The following is an 18,495-nucleotide window of genomic DNA, read 5'->3' on the forward strand; positions in this document are numbered from 1 at the left end:
TTAGCCTCCTAATACATGCACGCACGCACGCATTTCTACTTGCGCTGTCCTTATCGCAAGCTGCCGCAAGGATAAGCCATGCAAATCACACGCGGATATCCACTTTATAGCTGACGCTGACCTCCGACTAAATGAAATGTCATCGGGAAAATAGAGAGCAAATCCACTGATCATGAATATTGTACTATTTTGGTTTGCTAATGGGTTCTTCTTTTTACTTTATTGTGCTTTGTGTATTTACATGCTTCTCAATGCGTCGTTATCTCATTTATACAAACCAAAATGGATACAAGCTGAGTATGATGGCAAAATTATATTTTCAAAAATGCAATCTTATTTTTAATTTGGATGGGCTTCAGTTGCAGTAAACCTCATGTCCTAATTCATTTTTTAGTTATTTCATTTTGTATTGCATTATTTCAATTACTTTTGGGTTAAATTTTATGCTGCCCTTTCCATTTTATTTTTATGTAGTTATTTTTTTTTATTTTAAGAAGTCAGCTTTCTACTCTATTATCTCCTGGCTTTCAAAAATGTTTACGTATACTTTGTGGGAATCATAATTTTAAAAGGCTTTAATTTCTACAGTGATGCCTTGAGGTACATTCGAGCTGATGTGTTTTTCGAGCTAGAAGCCATCATTTGGCCAGTTTTTTTGTTTTTTTTTTTAACTTAAAAAAAAGCCGTTTAATGCCACCTTCACTTAAAATTCACTGCCAAACTGAGCATAAAATAAGAATTGCATTGTATATGTCAAACAACCATGTAGCTTTGCCCGAGTTTGCTGAGCTTAATGCTTACAAATCATGATCACAGACAACCTTGTTTTTGGCATGATTGCTATTTAAGCAACAGCCGATTGAACACAAACTGGGGAGCAAGACATGTAGACAGACAGTATAACAGTGCAGACTTCATCCATCCAATATCTGAGCCGCTTATCCTCACAAGGATCGCGGGAGTGCTGTAGCCTATCCCAGCTATCTCCGGGCCGAAGGCAGGCCACCTGAACTGCTTGTCAGCCAATCACAGGCACATGTTAACAAATAACCATTTAAAATCACAAGCAGTGCATGTTTTTGGGATGTGGGAGGAAACCGGAGTGCCCGGAGAAAACTCCCAGGCACGGGGAGAACATGCAAACTCCACACAGGCGGGGCCGGGATTTGAACCCCGGTCCTCAGAACTGTGAGGTAGATGCCCTAACCAGTCACTCCAAAGTGCCGCCCGGTGCCAGTTGGAACGACGTTTCTTTTCATTTCAAAAGGGAAAAAATTCATTTCAGATACAAGTGATTTAAGTTCCCAGTGTGATCACAGAATCCCAAGCAAGGCGTCACGATGTTTTATTTTTATTTTTTTCATTTGATTTGATTTCTATATTATCTTTCATTTCATTTGGGAAGATTGATGGACGTCTCATGTTATTTAATTTTATTTTAAGGGTCTACAGCTTCAAATAATTTTCCCCGCTAGAGGGAAGCTCAGGCTTGTTTGATTGTAGATGCCAAAAGCGAGATTTCATTGGAAGCGTAGGTGGTGCTCAGATGAAGAAAAAGTGTTTGGGGACCGTTTTTAAGTCAATAAATAAAACTCACAGGTACACACTGAACTCGGCATAAACCCGATAGCTTTGTGTTTAAAAGGAAGACAATTTGACGTGATTGTACGTGCAAAAGTTGACCACAATAGAAAATAGGACAACAGAAGATAAAATATTAAGGCGGTGGGTTTGTGTGTTATTGTTTTGGCTTTCACTTGTCTCCCTTGCATGATGTGACTACTTTTTCATCGCAATGCATTGAAAGTCGCTCAAGTTAGTTGCTCAACTTTTTTTTGTTTTTTTTTTTTTTTTGGTTTGTGTTCACTGCAGCTCGCCACGTGGGATCCAGTTCATGGCCTGAATGGGACCCTGACGGACAGGAAGTTGGAGAACAACATGCGAGGAGTGGTCCTCAGAGTCGTTACTGTTTTGGTAAGCATCACTTCAACCTTGTTTTGGCTTTTTTTCTTTTGTTTAACCTTTAAAAGAGACATTATCTTTTTTAATATACAGTCGCGCCTCGGTTCTCGACCACAATCAGTTTCTAAAAGCCGGTTGAAAATTGAAACGTTCGAAAAACCGAAGTGCGTTTTCTCATTACATTGAATGCAAAATGAAATAATGCGTTCCTAGCCTAAAAAATTTTTTTTGTGTTTTTTTTAGCTTTTCCTGATAATAAACTGCATAGTAGAAATACATTTATAGTTTATATACTTTATATAATTAAATCATTTATGAAATATATTTATTTTTTGTTTAAAATGTATGCTTTAGTAGTAGAGTATGCCAGGCTGTAAGTGCATTGTCGTATCTGCGAAACCAAAAGTAAAGAATAACTAAACAAGCAATAATGAGGGGGGAAAACACTGACAAATAGTTTTATATTTGCACAGAATGTACGTAACGTACAAAAAATGTAACTTACAACTAAAGGTGGGGTTAATGGAACAAAAGAAAGCAAGCAATTCAAAACAAGTGTTTCAAATGTCTTCGGTGGGGCTGACTCGCCCCTTTTTAACAAAGAAAGAATCTAATGTAGACTGTTTCTGCCGTCTTTTGAGCACCTTCCTGAAGTGGCTCATAACAGCGTCATTGAAATTTTGCAGTGCTCTGCAACATTCTGCTTTGTTAGGGTGATGGAGTTCTACAAAATTATGGATGTCGTTCCATTTAGCGCAGAAAGAAAGAAGCAACTTTTTGACTTCCTCCAAGATCTGTGGCCTCTGCTTGGTCAACACGGTTGCTCCTTTAGCAACATCACTTGCTTTGAAGGCATCCTTGTGTTTCAGAATGGTGCTGATCATTGATTTCGCCACGCCATACTTCTTCAATAGCTCAGAAAGACGCACACCAGATCCGCGCTCGGCTATCAAATCCTTCTTGAGGTCGACACTTTTACGCACCGCTTTGCTTTTTTCAGCACCAGCAGTTCCACTTGCCTTCTTTGGAGCCATGATCGGGGGTTAGTGTTGCTCAATTGGAAGGAAAAAAAAGTCACTACCGGGACACGTCCGCGTGCAGAGGACTGTGTAGGTCAACTGGTTGTGTTGCGCGCATTTACGTTTTTTTTCAGGTGTGCGTTCCAAAGCACAATAACAAATTGTCCAAAACCGAGGTGCCACTGTACTGTGTGTTACAGTTTACAAGTGTCATCCTTTTTTTTTATTTAATAAGTACCCATGGATCAAGACTTACAGTACATTTTATACTAAATGAACAAACGACAAGGAGGCACACCTACTTTGCATTTTTAAATGTGTGGCTGAAAGTCTTTTTCATCAAAATATTTACGTGCATTATGATTTTACTACCACAATAGCAAATGTTAATGATGGACTACTGCACAAATTTGGGTTACGTCGCTTACATAGCAAAAGAACTTCCTTATAACTGTATTTTCCACACTGTAAGGCGCACGTCTAATGGCATATTTTAAAACGGTTCCCATGTATAAGGCGCACCGCATTATAAGGCGCACCAGTTTAGAAGGCGGATAGAATAGATGCTACAGTAGAGGATGGGGTTATGTTATGCATTCATTAGATGGAGCGGCACTAAAGGCTCAATATTGATCCATATATAAGGCATTATAAAGCGCACCGTCGGCTTTTGATCAAATTAAACGCTTTTTGGTGCGTCTTGTAATGCGGAAAATACCGTAATCGATGACCTCCTGTATACAGCAGCAGCCAGGAAAACCCGTATGAACTTTACCAACATGCCAACTTACAAAAAGAAACAAAGTACACCATTAACCATTCAATAACCACCTGCTCGGTAGTTGTCTTAATAATTCAATGCCGAGCTTGTGTTGAGGCAATCCCGCAGATGAGCAGAGGCTCATTTGCATGAGACAGGACATCTGCTTATAATATGATCCTTGGGGTATTTTGAAATGAGTACGTGAGGCATTTCATTACAACACCGGCGACCTGTTTTTTATTGAGGAAAATGGAATAATATGTCCACCGCAAGAAGTCCTGCAGAGGGAAAACGCCAATAAGTCAGTGAGGCTCACGGTAGCGACTCCTTTCTTAGCCTGTCTTCCCCCGGAGCAGCCACCCGTCGCCATTTGAGAACATCCGGCGTCGGCTTTTAAAGATTTACCGCTGTAAATTCTTCATATCCCATCTTTGAAGTGAGAGACGCCTGGAAGAAAGCGATGATGCTTGACATCTTTGTGGCGATCCCTTTCTTCTGTTTTCTTTTGTTTCTCTTCTTTTCCTCAGTTAGACTTTGATGATCCTTTAAAAGGTGCGGGACAGAACTTTTGCACCGCTCATTAATGCCGTCGCGCTCTTTACGTCCCGGACGAATGTTGGGAGGAATACGCAATTAATCAGTTATTCAATGTTATGGACATTTACTAGAACGGGGTGCTATGTCTGATCAGGTAATTGAATCGGAATCATTTTTTTGGCCAAGTGTGTAACAAAACACAAGGAATTTGTCTCCGGTGCTGCCCTGGTATGACATTCAGAACAAAGAACAAACAAACTAACAAGAATGAAGAACAAGAGCCATTCAGTTACAGATGTGCAAGATGGAGTCTTCTACACTTACGAGTGCGTCAACGACCCCCCACATTATGTTCAGCTTGTACAGCGTGCCCCTACCTGTTCGCAGTTCCCGTTATAGACCACTGCAATGAAAATTCTACAAAGGGAGCAGTTTAAAGTGACGAGTGGTGCGATAGTTCACATAATATATTACTAATACTAATACTGATTGGACCACCAGGATGTGAGGGTCTGTCTCAACAACGGCACAAGGCAGAACTTAGTAGGTTCGCTGATCAAGAATTTAATGATGTAATTGCCAGAGGGGAAAAAACTTTTTATGCCTGATAGTTTTGATTTGCATTGATCGGTAGTGCATCTTTGTCTTCGTCTTGGGACATTGTGAAGCAGCATGTCGTTATTCTCGTACACTATGCTCCAAGTAACTGCGTTCATCACAAGGTGGCTTAATTTTTAGAATAACGGTGTCAACAGTTGCCGTATTAGTCAGGAGACCCTTCACCAAAAAGTCACCGAACCAGGCTAATATCAGTCATTAGATAATCATGTGTTTGTCTTGAGATGTGGTCAATCGGCATGTCGGTAATTTCTAAGGTTATTTTGTGAAGTAACGAAAAAATTTCAAGTTTATCAGTAGGCGGTATCGGTTGTTTTGTGTCAGCAGTTAGTTCTCAGATCTTGTATGTTATTGCATGTCATGTTGTGAATGTCAAGTGATCACATAACCAGCTCTTTGTCTTAATGAAGCAGCACGTGGCTCATTGTTCTGGGAGATTTTTATGCACGGTGATCCAAGTAACTGTAAAGTGAATACATGGATTTTAACACAAGGTGGCTCAGTGTTTAGAATGTGTGACAACAGCGGCAGTGCTAGCTTAGCTCACCTTTTATTAATAGGTTATAACAACTGCATGGAAACAGGAGCTCACAACATTCCTGTGTTTTCTATTCGCTGCGAGAATAACTGTTGAGCATGAATGTTTCTTTTTTGATGTAATGCAAATGTACCAGAACGGACTACTAAGCGTGGTCAGGTGCGCGAGAGGCTAGCAGCTTGAAAAGTAGATCTTGGGGTAAAAAAGTCTGGGCACCCCTGGTGTAGAACATCGCTCTCAATGGTACGCCATAAACAGATGTATTTATTCCGTGCATGTTGAATTAGTTATTGACCATTTAATTGAGGGCTGAGATTACAGCTCGATTTGACTAGATAACGATCAATCCTATTGATGATCTTTATTATTATGAGACGACCGTATTGATCATTAAATGACGGATACCCGGGGGGCGGTGTCACTCAGCTCTACTTGTGTTTCTCGCGCTCATTAGTGGAAGCCGTCCCCGCACAAATGGACCTAAAAGTGATATTTTGCCGCATTCGAACGCAAGCCTTTTAAGCTCATCGGTCCGCATTACAACATTTCTTCTCGACAGGAGCCTGAATAGTCCAGACAGCCCGTAAATCCCCTCAGTGATTCACCTCGCTGGCTGTTTTTTTTTTTTTTTTTTGTCTTTTACGGCTGCACTGAAGTGACAGCCTTGGCCAAAGGGATTATATTTCCATGTTGTCTGTCCTTCCTTGAGAACTTGATATCTTTTATACTTTTTCAAAGCGTCTCGGCGAGAACATTCCGACGTCGAACGATGACACCACGACGTTCAGAGGAAACTTAACCAAAAGTTTGCTTCGTGCCATCGATGTCATTCCGTACTATTTTAATTGCAGTGATGTGCTGGAACCTGATTAATTAGGGCTGAATAGGTATTTTATTGTTACCCCATTCATCTGTTTTTTTTAAATCGCTTGTCCTCATTAGCGTGATGAGTGAGCTGCAAGCGATCCCAGCTGACTTTGGGCGAAGGGTACACTGTAGATCGTGGGGCACATCGACAGCAAGTTTTCACATTCAGAGAAAAACTATGGACAATCCATTATTCAATGAACCCAACGTGGGCATAAATCCAAAACATGACGGGTAGAGCAGAGATTCAAACCCAGGGCCTCAGAACTGTAAGGCACACATGCGAAACCACTCACCATCTTGCCCTTTATGGTTTTTAACTTGTGCGTGTTGTGTATTTACATAGTGGACCTGCAAATGTTGAACCCAATAACTTTGTTTGGATAAAAAAAATAAAACTCCATGTAAATAACGGAGGCCAACACAGTAGGGACATGCTAAACACATCTGCCACAGAATGGAGCCGTTTGAATGTCTGCTCAGGCTTCCTATTTTGTGATTTGTTGTTGTTTTTCCCCATGGTAAGTCTGTCTTTTTTTCTGAATTCATGTTAACTTATTTGAATACAAGATATAGCAATAGTTTTTTTTCTTTAAGCGGCAGAGCCAGCCACGGCGGCAAGTTGTGTGTGACGTATGCTGAAAATTGCATCGATTGTGACTTTCCTTTATTGCCACATGCAACAGTCAAAGTCTAGTAAAAAAATATAATCGCTATAACCGCAGATTTGCTGTGATATTGTGGGAATTTCCACAACAGCAGTATAGGTACCCTCCACAAAAAAACAACAAAAAAAGCAATATAGCAGAGGTGGGTGCAACTCCGTCCAGCGGGCTTTCATGTACTGCATTTTTGGTTTGGCATTCACATATTTGTCTGCTTGGTGAAACCAATTCTCCGTTAGTTTTCTTAAAATATGACCTATTTAATGTTTCTTTGTTCATCATTTATTGCCATCTAATGGAATTGTGGTTATTGGTGGTGTTTTTTATCCACATTTACGATGTCCTGCTATGTTGGCAGTCTGGAAAAGCACCTCGTGGAGAGTTGAATGCAGCTGTTAATGATGACTTTGTTGTTACAATGAGTGAGCCATCCATCCATTTTCTTAGCTGCGTATCCTCACAAGGGTCGGAAGGAGTGCTGGAGCCTATCCCACCCTGGACTGGTTGCCAGCCAACCGCGGAGCACATAGAGACGGATAACAATTGCACTCAAAATCACACCTTGGGGCAATTTAAAGTGTCCAATTAATGTTGTATGTTTTTTGGGATGTGGGAGGAAACCGGAATGCCCGTGAAAACCCACATAGGCATGGGAGAACGTGCAAACTCCACATAGGCGGGTCCGGGATTGAACCCGGGACCTCAGAACTGTGAGGCCAACGCTTTCCAGCTGATCCACCGTGCCGCCTACAATGAGCCAATATTACCTTATGTTTAATATTGTGTGTAAATGCCAAAAGGAGATTTTAAACATTTGTGTGTATAAAGAATGCTATGTTGCGCGAAGAATGCCAATATATGTTCATCCATCTATGATGTCGTGTCAATTGTTGCTAGCGTGTCATTTAGGCTTGTATGCTAGTTAGCTGATTAGATAATTAGCTGTTAATAAGAGGTGTCACTTCCCATTTCCTGCTCAAAGTTTATTGTATATGTTCCTTCATGCCAGTTTGAGAGTCCTGTAAAAGTTTCCTGTCCTGCACACTGCCAGATGCATATTTTGAATTGGATTTCAGCAAGTAGACCATTGCAATTCGTCATGTCCAAAACGGCAATCGGACCGCATGTGGCCGTCGCAAGGACGGATATGTGCTCGAGGATGACAGAAGGTGGGGAAAGGAAGGATTGAGGGTAGGAGAGGTGCTTGCTTGCTTGCCGCGCGCGATAACATTTTTTTTACGCTCGACAAATAAGGAGAATTGTCGCCTTGATGGATGTGTCGCTTGGCTAGACGGGCGGAGAGGAAACGCGGTATCTCCGGCATATGTTTAGGGAAAGACGGCGATGTGGCAGCGTGGAAAAGCGCCAACTGGTATCTTGCAGCTGGTGAGTGGCAGGGGGAAAAGGGATGAGAGGGCCGAATAACAGACGACAGAAGACGGTGCATTGAAGCCTCCCCAAAAAAAAGAACCAAGTCGCGGCGCAATTTTTAGCTCGGAGTTGTTTAGCATGGAAAGCATCGACTTGGTATTGATTGAGGCCAGCAGCTCAACGTGAGGCCACGCAGCCTGACTTTTTTTAGGATGATTAAATGAACCTTCACGAATGAAAACTTTTAACAACTCCCAAAATCTGACATTATTGATTAAGCCCAGTTCCTGGCGCCCACTTTTTTTTTTTTTTTGACTTGACATTTTGTCTGAAGAGATTGTTTTTCTTCCCTCACTTCTTTGTCTTTGTTGCAACACCGTATCAAGCTGCTAACTTATCACCTCAAACGCACTTTTTCACAGGATAACGAGCTGAACTGAATGTCTGCCCTGACATTTACACTTGGGGGAGTCATCAAGTGCTCTCAAGTGTTTTGTTCAGCTTGTTACACGCCTCTCAAGTCGTACATCAATCCCCACAAGTCCGTTGGTATTTTATAAAACCAGTGTTCCCCACTTACGACGTAGCGGTCGATTGGTTACCACATTTGCTTCACGTTTTTTAGACTCTGGGTTTGAATCTGGACCTCCAGCTCCATGTCTGAAGTTGGCAACCTGTGTTTGTATGTCCCCCCCCCGACCCCAATCCAACTCTCATTTACTCTGGCTGCCTCCCACATTCCAAAATACATGCACACTAAGTTCATTATAGACTCTAAATTGCATAAAGATGTTAATATAAAAGTGTCTTGGTTTTATATTATTTCCTTGTCTTTTAAATGACAAACATAATAAACAAATATTACATAATGAATATAACAAATTTGTTTTTAAACCTTACTACTTTATTAGCTACTTTATGACTTTCCTCGTGACAGTTTATCCTTGGAACTTTCGTAAGGATTTTTGTGCAATGTTTTATGTAACAGTTTTAATATTGTATCACTACCACTTTTTCCTCGTAATTTTATATTTTTCTTCTAACTTTATTTTCAAAGTTTTTAACTACTTTTGACTATTCTTGTAATATTAATAATTTCTGAAAAATTTTCCAATTAATTGTGTTGATTGCGAGCTTTTTTTGGAATGTTAAAACTGGGTCCAAATAACTCGACGATTAAAGTCATGTATAATTCTGACTTTTCCCTTATTATTCCACCATTTTATTCTTAATTTATTGATTTATTTCCCATCATGACCCGTTCTTTTTTGTAAGTATTTAGGTAAAATGATGGGTTTTTCTCAGAAAGTACTTCCTTTGTGTTAGTTTTATTTTATTCTTGTAGCTTTCTGACTTTCTTCTTGTAACCTTACAGCTAGCATTTTGTGATTTTATGTTTGCTTCTTTATAGTGTGGCTCTAATTGATTAATTTGAAGATTTATTGTCATTGTTCAGAGAATTCAACAACGGGATTAAAGCGCTCACATTCAGTGCTGTTTAAGGAATAAAAACAATTAATAAAACAAAAGGATGAATATGAAAACAGTGGTCCTATTATAGTGCATCCAAAATGGCGTGACACAAGAGAAAATGTTGCACCAGAGAGGCGGAAGAAATATTCACAGTGTTACATTTTTGCGGCATACAGAAGGACTATAGTCGACATGTCGAAGATTTTTAGGAATCTGTTCGTGTGTGATTTAATGCATCTGACATCTGCCTGAGCGCAGACTTTGGAATACTTCGTGTCCAGGGTGGAAGGGATCCAGAAGGAACTTCGCAGCACTCTTGAGGCAGCAAGAGAAGTTCGTGAACTGCGTCTAACGTTCTGGACCGCGTTCCTCTGTGCTAAAAAAAAAAAACATGCACAGAAGGAGTAGCTCAGGATGCTCTCTCCAGTCCTGCAGTAGTAGGACACCAGAAGTCTTTGGCAGATGTTATTCCTGAGGACTCTCAGGAAGAGCTGGGAATTGTTCACCAGCTTTGCAGTGTGCAGAACCAGACCCCAGATCAGGCCCTCACTGATGTTGACTCCCAGGAAAGCGGAAGCCGTCATTTTGCTTTCTTTGGTTCTTTGGTTTCAAGGTAGAACTTGAAAGACGATGCTGTTTGATTGATTTTAATGGGTTAAAAAACATGCAAGTGAATGAAATCAGCCAGACTTGGGCATTATCACCATTTTGTGCACGTGTGCTTGATTGTGTGTGTGGGTCGGGGACGTGTGTGTGGGCTTTAGTTAGTGTTCCTGCCTGGACTGATGGATGATTTCAGCGCAAGCGGGTCTTGGCATGCGTGTCCACTCACTGCCTAATAGCTTATTGAACGGCCGCAGCTAGCAAGGATTAGAAACCACCAAGTTAATCGCATCGTGTGAGTGTATGTGAGGTTGCATCTGTGTGTGTGAACATCGGGCAGCTGGAATCGACTCAACAGCGCACAGGCCTTCCATAAATCTAGCAGACGTTTTGCTCTAAAACATTTCACTCATCAATGTGGAGGTTTGCATGAGCAGGCTCAGGTTTTAAGTCAAAGTTCCACCCGCAAACTGCAAGTGCAGAACAAAGTGTCCCTTGTATATTTTGGGGGTGGTTTCTACTTTGATGCTTATCGTAAAAGAAGTCTTGTTTTCACCCCCTTAGCTCTGCTTATTTAATTGCCTTAAATGTCAAATGTTTGCTTGATGTCTTTAATGTCAACAGGCAGCTGCCCTTTAGATGCCACACACATATTGATGAGCAGTGGGGGTTTGCGCCGAGCACATTTAAAAATACACGCTGAATATAAAACGGGCCCTTTGTTGGGTGATTACATTTGGAATATTTACAAATCCACAGTATGAAAGATGCATACTGTAGATGTTTCCTCTTTCAAACCGCAAGATGAGCAGGGACTGTGAATGAAATGTTGTCAGAATTGAGAAGGATTTCATTCTAAATATAATGCGGCGTCGTTAGTCGACAAAATGATGAAGATGGCTTCATTTTTCCTGGGCTTTACGTTGGAATTACTGATCAGTGTTTTGGTCTATATATGAGATCTTTGGTGTGTTGCTCTTGACTTGGTCTTACAATAGTAAGTCAGCGTTTTCATCCTGAGTTTGTCTTGCTGTGAAAGTGTTTTGTCTTAACTCATAAGTGTAATGGTCTTGAATTGGTTTTACCTCTCCAAGAAACCAACTTTCTGCCACTTTGGCAGACCAGTCTGCGACAAACGAGGCACTCTTCAAGACATTGACCTTAGCTTTTCACTGTTTTTGGTCTAAACTTTCTTTCCTTGTCAATCTTGACTTGGACTAAACTCTAAACTCTTCACTGTCAGTCTTGACTTTGTTTTTAACTCCCAGCCTCGGTCTTGACATGATGTTTCCCGCATCAATGTTTCGGTGTCAAATTGGTCTTAACGTTTTAGAATTTTCGTCTTGACTTGGTCTTAACTCTGCAGTAGATTTTGTCCTAAATTTTCAGTGTTTTACTGGTGACCTGGTCTTAACACCTCAGTCTTAGTCGTGTGTGTTTTTTAGCCAGCCGCATAGAATCCCAATATGTTTACCCTTGATTTGTCTCAAAAGCTGTCCAATGCCTTCTTTTTTTTTAACTTTGATTCTTAACAGGACTCCACTGATCCACCCAAGAAAACTATAATTGCGAGGTTGAGAGTTGCTGATAGTATGCGTGTGTGTCCTTGACACACACCTCAATCACGCCTTCGACCAAAACGATCTCTGGTAGCCTGGTCCTTTTAGAGCAGGTCAAGTTTTAAAATAGTTAAAATAAAAAATGGGCCAGAGAGGGCAGGTCTTACAGACAGTTTTAAGATCCATCATATGACAAAAAGGTTTTTTTTAATGAGTATTGTTGGTTTTGGCCTGGCATTGAAATTGTTTGTTTGGATTTTTGTGGTCCTGACTGTAATACAGCCCTATTTGTGTGTTTAGTACAGACCTTTAACCCTTCAAATGAACACGGGTAGTATTTTAAAGGGCCCCCAAGTAATTGGAAGATTTAAACCTTTAAACCGCCGCTGTATTGCTTTCCTGTTTGACCAACTGACATTGGGATTGATTGTCGGCTTTCTAGGAGGAGCCGTTCGTGATGGTGTCAGAGAACGTTCTGGGCAAACCCAAAAAGTACCAGGGCTTCTCCATCGACGTCCTGGAGGCCCTGTCCAACTATTTGGGCTTCAAGTACGAGATCTACATCGCACCAGACCACAAGTACGGCAGCTTGCAGTCCGACGGCCAGTGGAATGGTCTGATGGGGGAACTTGTTTTTAAGGTGAGAGGAATATCGTCCACATGCACACACACACACACTCACGAGTACCATTACAAAGCAACTTGACTGGATGAATAGGAAGGAAATAATGGACAATTGTAGACAAGCAGCACAAAAGGATGCATTTTCAATTTATGCAAATCGCCGTGAACCAATTCACAAGGGGAAGCATGTAAAACGTCACATGCCATTGGCGTCACTTATGCTAAGTATGGCCTCAGCCTCCCTCGAGGCTGTCTTTTGGGCCTCTTTTCGAATCCCAGGAAAGAAATCATGTCACGTCTAAAGTAAATATTTAAGCAAAGCTACCCTGGGGGGGTCGGGGGGTGGGGGAGCGAGAGGAAGACCAAAGAGAAGGTTTATGGATGTGGTGAGGGAAGACATGAGGGCAGTTGGGGTTAGAGAGGAAGATGCAGGAGATAGGCTAAGATGGCAAAAGATGACACGCTGTGGCGACCCCTCACGGGACAAGCCGAAAGGAAAAGAAGAAGAAGAAGACCCTGGGGGGGGCCTCACTTTAACTCCAATTTATTGACAACTCTGATTGAACTCCTCCAGCACTCTTTGAGTGGACTGTAACAGGATGAATAACAAAATGGTGTTATGTCACGTAAAAGACAACAAATAGTTCAATAATACATTATGGTTTATCTGACCGCTTAAAATGACGACAGGGGAATAGTAGGTGTGTTGTTGGTGGTGGTGCAGTTGTTCGTTACAGTAAGTTTTCCACGCCGGTAAAATCACGTTTTATTAATATAGTAAATGGTACCTTTAAAATCTACAATGCAGAGCATTGAAAGAGCAATTAGACAACAAGCCACACCTGAGAATCCCTCACCACAAAAGACAAAGACAAAATATTAATGCTAATGTGCGGATTGTTGAAACTTTGTATTTGAAGTAATGTAAGACACTGTAAATCCACGAGCTACTATGATAATTATTTGTGTATTTTTTTTTTATCTGAGCTCCAGCTCAAGCCTCCATAATGTTGCTGAGTCATCCATGTCAAACACTCATTAGGCATAAATGCTCTGGAGCTTTGACGCATTTATTACAATTGTCTTAATCTACAGCACCAGGTGGTTCAATTCCGCCATCCCATGCATATGTACAGTATAAATGAAACTATAGTACAAATATGTTCAGTCTTGTGTTGACTTCTTATATACGATATTATGAAGACTAATGTTTTTCATTCCTTGTAGGAAAAAAAAAGCTCTGGACTGCCTTTCCAGCCAGCAAGTGTGAAATTAAACGACCAGTCAAATATTTGACCTGTTTCAAAATGAGTAGTGTGTCCTGTTGGATGATTATTTGATGCAATAGTGATGTGTGCACACTAAATGTAGACAGATGCCTTCTTGGGATTGCACATTGTGTTCTATCACCTTCTGGTCAAGGAAACCTGTCCGTGCATATTTCAGCCTCGTCACGAAACCCTTTTTTCATTTTTTCAAGGGTGACCTTTTTTACCGTCTACCTGGTGTGTTGCATTTGTTATGTGTCCTAGTCAACAGCTCCCAAAACCATGCTCTGAGCACAATCCATATAGTTGTCATGTCATTATCCAAGCCGCTTATCCTCACAAGGGTTGCGGGAAAGCCGGAACCTATCCCAGCTAGCTTCGGGCGAAAGGCGGACTACGGCCTGAACTGGTCGCCAGTCAGTCGCAGGGTGGCCATCCACACCATCACTGAGCAGGAATCGATCCGACACTGCCTGCACCAAAGGCAGGCGCGTGTACCACTACTGCATCAGTGACTCCATATAGTCGTGAGGTGGCTGTAAATATACCGAACATGCAAATGCATTTTGAACAGACAATTATGCCTGCCAATTATTAGCTGGGCTAATTAATTCTCTACTCATTTTTGATTGGTGACATGCCACGTCGCGCACACAAAGCAAGCAATTTAATTACGCAGCACATACCATATTTCCTCATACACAAGTGCCATTAAATGTCCTCCAGTGATCACTGGAAATTATCCAATTCCGCTTGATTGGTCTGAAAATTATTTATTTACTACTAAATTATGCATATTTGTTCATCATGCTCTGCCAGCCATAGTGGCATGCAGAGCAATTTGATGGTCTTCCAAGAGATGGCAAAAGGTTCAATTACCATCCGTTTCAAAGCAGATATTTGCAAACTAAATCAAAAAGACTTACACATTTTGTTCTCTAAAATGAAGTAGTGCTAAACTTGTCCTGTTGAAAGTCAATCAGGATTACAAAACTTTATATTTTTTAAATGCCAGAATAATGAGAAGATTTTTTTTTTTTTTAGAAGATGAAATAAAAAGACAAATATTTTGTTTTTTGTTTTTTTTTTGGGGGTGGGCGGGGGGCTAATTTTTCTTCTTGCGTACCATGGCCTATAAACTGGAAGTATGACTTCGCTCAAACAGTTTGGATATCCTTCAACATGCTTTTCATGATAATTGGCTGGAGTTTTAGCCCATTCCTCCTGATGTATATGGTGTAGCCGAGCCTGGTTTGTAGACCACCTCGCTTTCCACATACCTTTTAAGTTATTCACTCACATATGCAAGAAGATTGAGATCAGTGCCTTTCTATTGGGCACTCTAAAAAAAAATTGACCGTTATCCGTAAGCTACTGTGAAATAAGTTTGGTAGCATGTTTCGGGTCATTGTCCTTTTCAAAGAGCCATTTGCGCACAAGCTTTAACTTTCTCGCTGATGTCTTGAGGTGTTGCTTCAGTATTTCACCAAAATGTTCTATCTCTATGATTTAATGTATTTTGTGAAGTGTACCAGTCCTTGTTATGGAAAAACAGCCCCACAATATGATAATGCTCCCACCATATTTCGTAGTTGGGATGGTGTTCTCATGCTTTTGAGCTTCCCCTTTTTTTTTTTTTTTTTTTTTTTTGTAACAATGCCCGTTATGGCCAAAAAGTCTAATTTGAGGACATGTTTCCAAAAATGAAGGTCTTTCTTCCTTTGTGGATATGTTAACTTTTCTCTGGCTCTTTGGTTTTTCTTTTGGAGTAGTGGTTTCTTCCTGGCGGAATGGTCTTTCAACCTTTGATGGTACGGTACTCGTTTAACTGTGGTAATAACATTCTTTCCATATTAAGCAAGCATCTTCACAAGGTCCTTTGTATTCTTGGGTTGGTATGCACACATCGGACCAAAGCAATTTCATCTCTGTTACACATAATCCGTCTCCTTCTAGAGCAGTGTGATGGCCGCATCATCATCAGGATTTCCCCAAATTGTTTACAGGCAAAATAATATGACTCTATGTAAATAGCCTTTGAAGAAAGCCATAAAAAAATTACATGGAAAAAAATATTCCCTCTTTCTGGCATTTAGCAAATAGGAATAATTTTAAAAATGCTAATTGACCTAAAACAGAAACGGTTTAATCTGATTTCATGTCAGACAGTGAGGGGAGGGAGAGGGTGTATTTCATATTGTGACCATGTTAAAGTCTACTAGAATGCGAATCAATCATCTTTAATTGTGTGCAGGCAAGTGTGGACTGTAAATAAGATGTGCATGTGTTTATTAACATTATTTCGTTCAGCATTTAGCCACCAGAGGGTGGTCTATTTTATGGAGCTTCTCATTGGGGAGGCACAGTGTTATGTTGGAATATCACACTGAATACACTCTCAATCCTGCTGGGTTCCAGCAGATGTCTACAGCTGCTAGCAAAACTCCGGGGACTGGAAACATTTTAATCACCTTTTTGTTTTTTGTCAAAGCTCATTTTAATTGCACTCACTGGCTCATGTATTTTTCAAGTGCACATTGTTCCCACTTACTCGCAAAAATGAACCAGTCATTTGTTGTCTTGAGTTCTAAACAGGGGATAATACATGTTCTCTTTTTATGTGATTGTAAGCATATTAATATTGTTTTGGGGCACATAGAGTGATGTGACGGGCTGAATTGGCAAACCAGGCCTTGAATTTTACACTTGTACTCCTGCTCCACCCGAAAAAGTGGATCATTCTATTCTGCGCTGGCCAATGACACAACAAAAGGAGAATAAAAAGTGGGTTGGTGCGAGTTTGATATTTTAGGCCACCGCACCAAATTCTGACTGAACCAAACCACACTTCTCAGTGGAAACTAGAGTGGTACGATGGCAACGTATTCTTCACTGAAGCGGGTTATATACACAACATTTTTTTTTTTACTGTGTACTTACTACTTTTATAGACAGATTTAACCTTTGCCACCGTCGGCCCGTATTGTTTTCCGAGCAGATCGGTGATGGAAACAACACAGACCACAGAGGAGTGTACAGTCGGGATGATCTTTTAGAGATAGGAGAAAATGCTGAATTTTCCACCCTGATTATTGGTATGCTTGTTACCCTACTTTACGTGAATTCCTCTGTCCTCCTTCATCTCCCAGCGAGCTGACGTCGGACTCTCCGCCCTGACTATCACTCCTGAGCGCGAGAGCGTCGTGGACTTCACCACGCGCTACATGGACTACTCCGTGGGGGTGTTGCTGCGCAAGGCCGAGCGCACTGTGGACATATTCGCCTGCCTGGCGCCCTTCGACCTATCGCTGTGGGCGTGCATCGCGGGCACAGTGCTGCTGGTTGGCATCCTGGTCTACTTACTCAACTGGCTCAACCCACCTCGACTGCCCGTGGGGTCCGTGTCCTCCACGACGCTCTACAATTCCATGTGGTTCGTGTACGGCTCCTTCGTGCAGCAAGGTATGTACAAAATCTACCTGTTCGTTCAATTATGTAAAAATGTTTCGGTTAGTGCTTGTACTTGACATGTCTGCACGGTTAGACGTTTCATTGGGTTTTTACTTACTGGCAACAGCGTATGTTCCAAACCTTCCCAATGCAACAGTGGATTTGCAACTGACCAGTTGCTTACGATCGTGAGAAAAACTCAAGGTGACAAACATTTGTCCTACAAGGATTGACTGGCTGGGTAGTGACCCCACCTCCAACTTATCCCTCCCAAGATTCCCCGCAATCCACCGGTTGGTGCTCAGGTACGGATATAAAGGGAAAGGATTTGAAGTGCTGCGACCTTGAGAAGGGAAGAGGGTGACGGAAATAAGATTTGGCAAGATTGGGTTCCATTCTCACGGTTTCTATCTCATGATAATCAGCAGGGGTCTTGTGTAGAGTCAAGAAGTGTTGTCAAAATGAATAATTTGAAAATATTCGTTGGTGTAATGGATGGTTGCCACTACAGACTGGTAAATTATATCAAAAAATGAAGTATCTGTCTTTAGACCAGGCATGTGGATCATGTTTTCACCAAATCTATCTCTGAGGGACTGTAAATTATGTTCGAAATTGACTCGGCTTAAAAAATATGTGCACACAAAATTACTGCTTTGAATCTCCATTGGAACCCCCGCCCCAAAAAAACAACTTTCGCCCATATTCATGTTTACGCCGCCGGAACCCATGTTCCTGATGACATTTATTCCAGATGGATGCAGCGTTAGCCAATGAAAAACGTTACCACAAACGCCAAAGCAGCATCTGTAAGTATTTTTTTAGCACACTGTTAGATGTATAATGTGCATATGGCATGATAAATATGAGTGAGCTGAATGGTAATTAGTTTATTTTACCTGAAATTAGCCGAGATAGATTCCAGCACTACCGTGACCCTTGCGAGGATAAGCGTCTTGGAAAATGTATGGATGGATGCGCAAGAACCTTAACAAACTAACTAACTAACTCACTCACTCACTCACTCACTAACTAACCATTTAGCCTTTTGCTGTCTCAAATTTCTTCTGACTTCTTCTTACACTCAGTACCAGCAGAAGCAATTTGACGACTGAAGTTCTGCTCCTATAAATGAGAATCAAATGACAGCATAATAGTCGCAGTAGTGTGTGTAGTTT

At 41.2% G+C, this 18,495-nt stretch overlaps 1 protein-coding gene across 8 annotated transcripts in view; it reads left to right on the top strand.

Moving 5' to 3' along the window:
* The window catches only part of grid2 (glutamate receptor, ionotropic, delta 2), a 491,233-nt gene that overhangs the window by 370,528 nt on the left and 102,210 nt on the right, over positions 1 to 18,495 (top strand). For all 8 annotated transcript variants that reach the window (XR_009794537.1, XR_009794538.1, XR_009794536.1 and 5 more), the window contains 3 exons: positions 1,873 to 1,974; positions 12,418 to 12,615; positions 17,017 to 17,329. Coding sequence is in view for 5 of the 8 variants with exons in the window: in XM_061816592.1 (XP_061672576.1) it covers positions 1,873 to 1,974; positions 12,418 to 12,615; positions 17,017 to 17,329 (613 nt within the window). In the remaining 3 variants the exon portion in view is untranslated. The remainder of the gene's footprint in view (positions 1 to 1,872; positions 1,975 to 12,417; positions 12,616 to 17,016; positions 17,330 to 18,495) is intronic.

The sequence above is a fragment of the Syngnathoides biaculeatus genome, chromosome 4, assembly GCF_019802595.1.
Source record: "Syngnathoides biaculeatus isolate LvHL_M chromosome 4, ASM1980259v1, whole genome shotgun sequence".
NCBI classification, from domain to species: domain Eukaryota; kingdom Metazoa; phylum Chordata; class Actinopteri; order Syngnathiformes; family Syngnathidae; genus Syngnathoides; species Syngnathoides biaculeatus.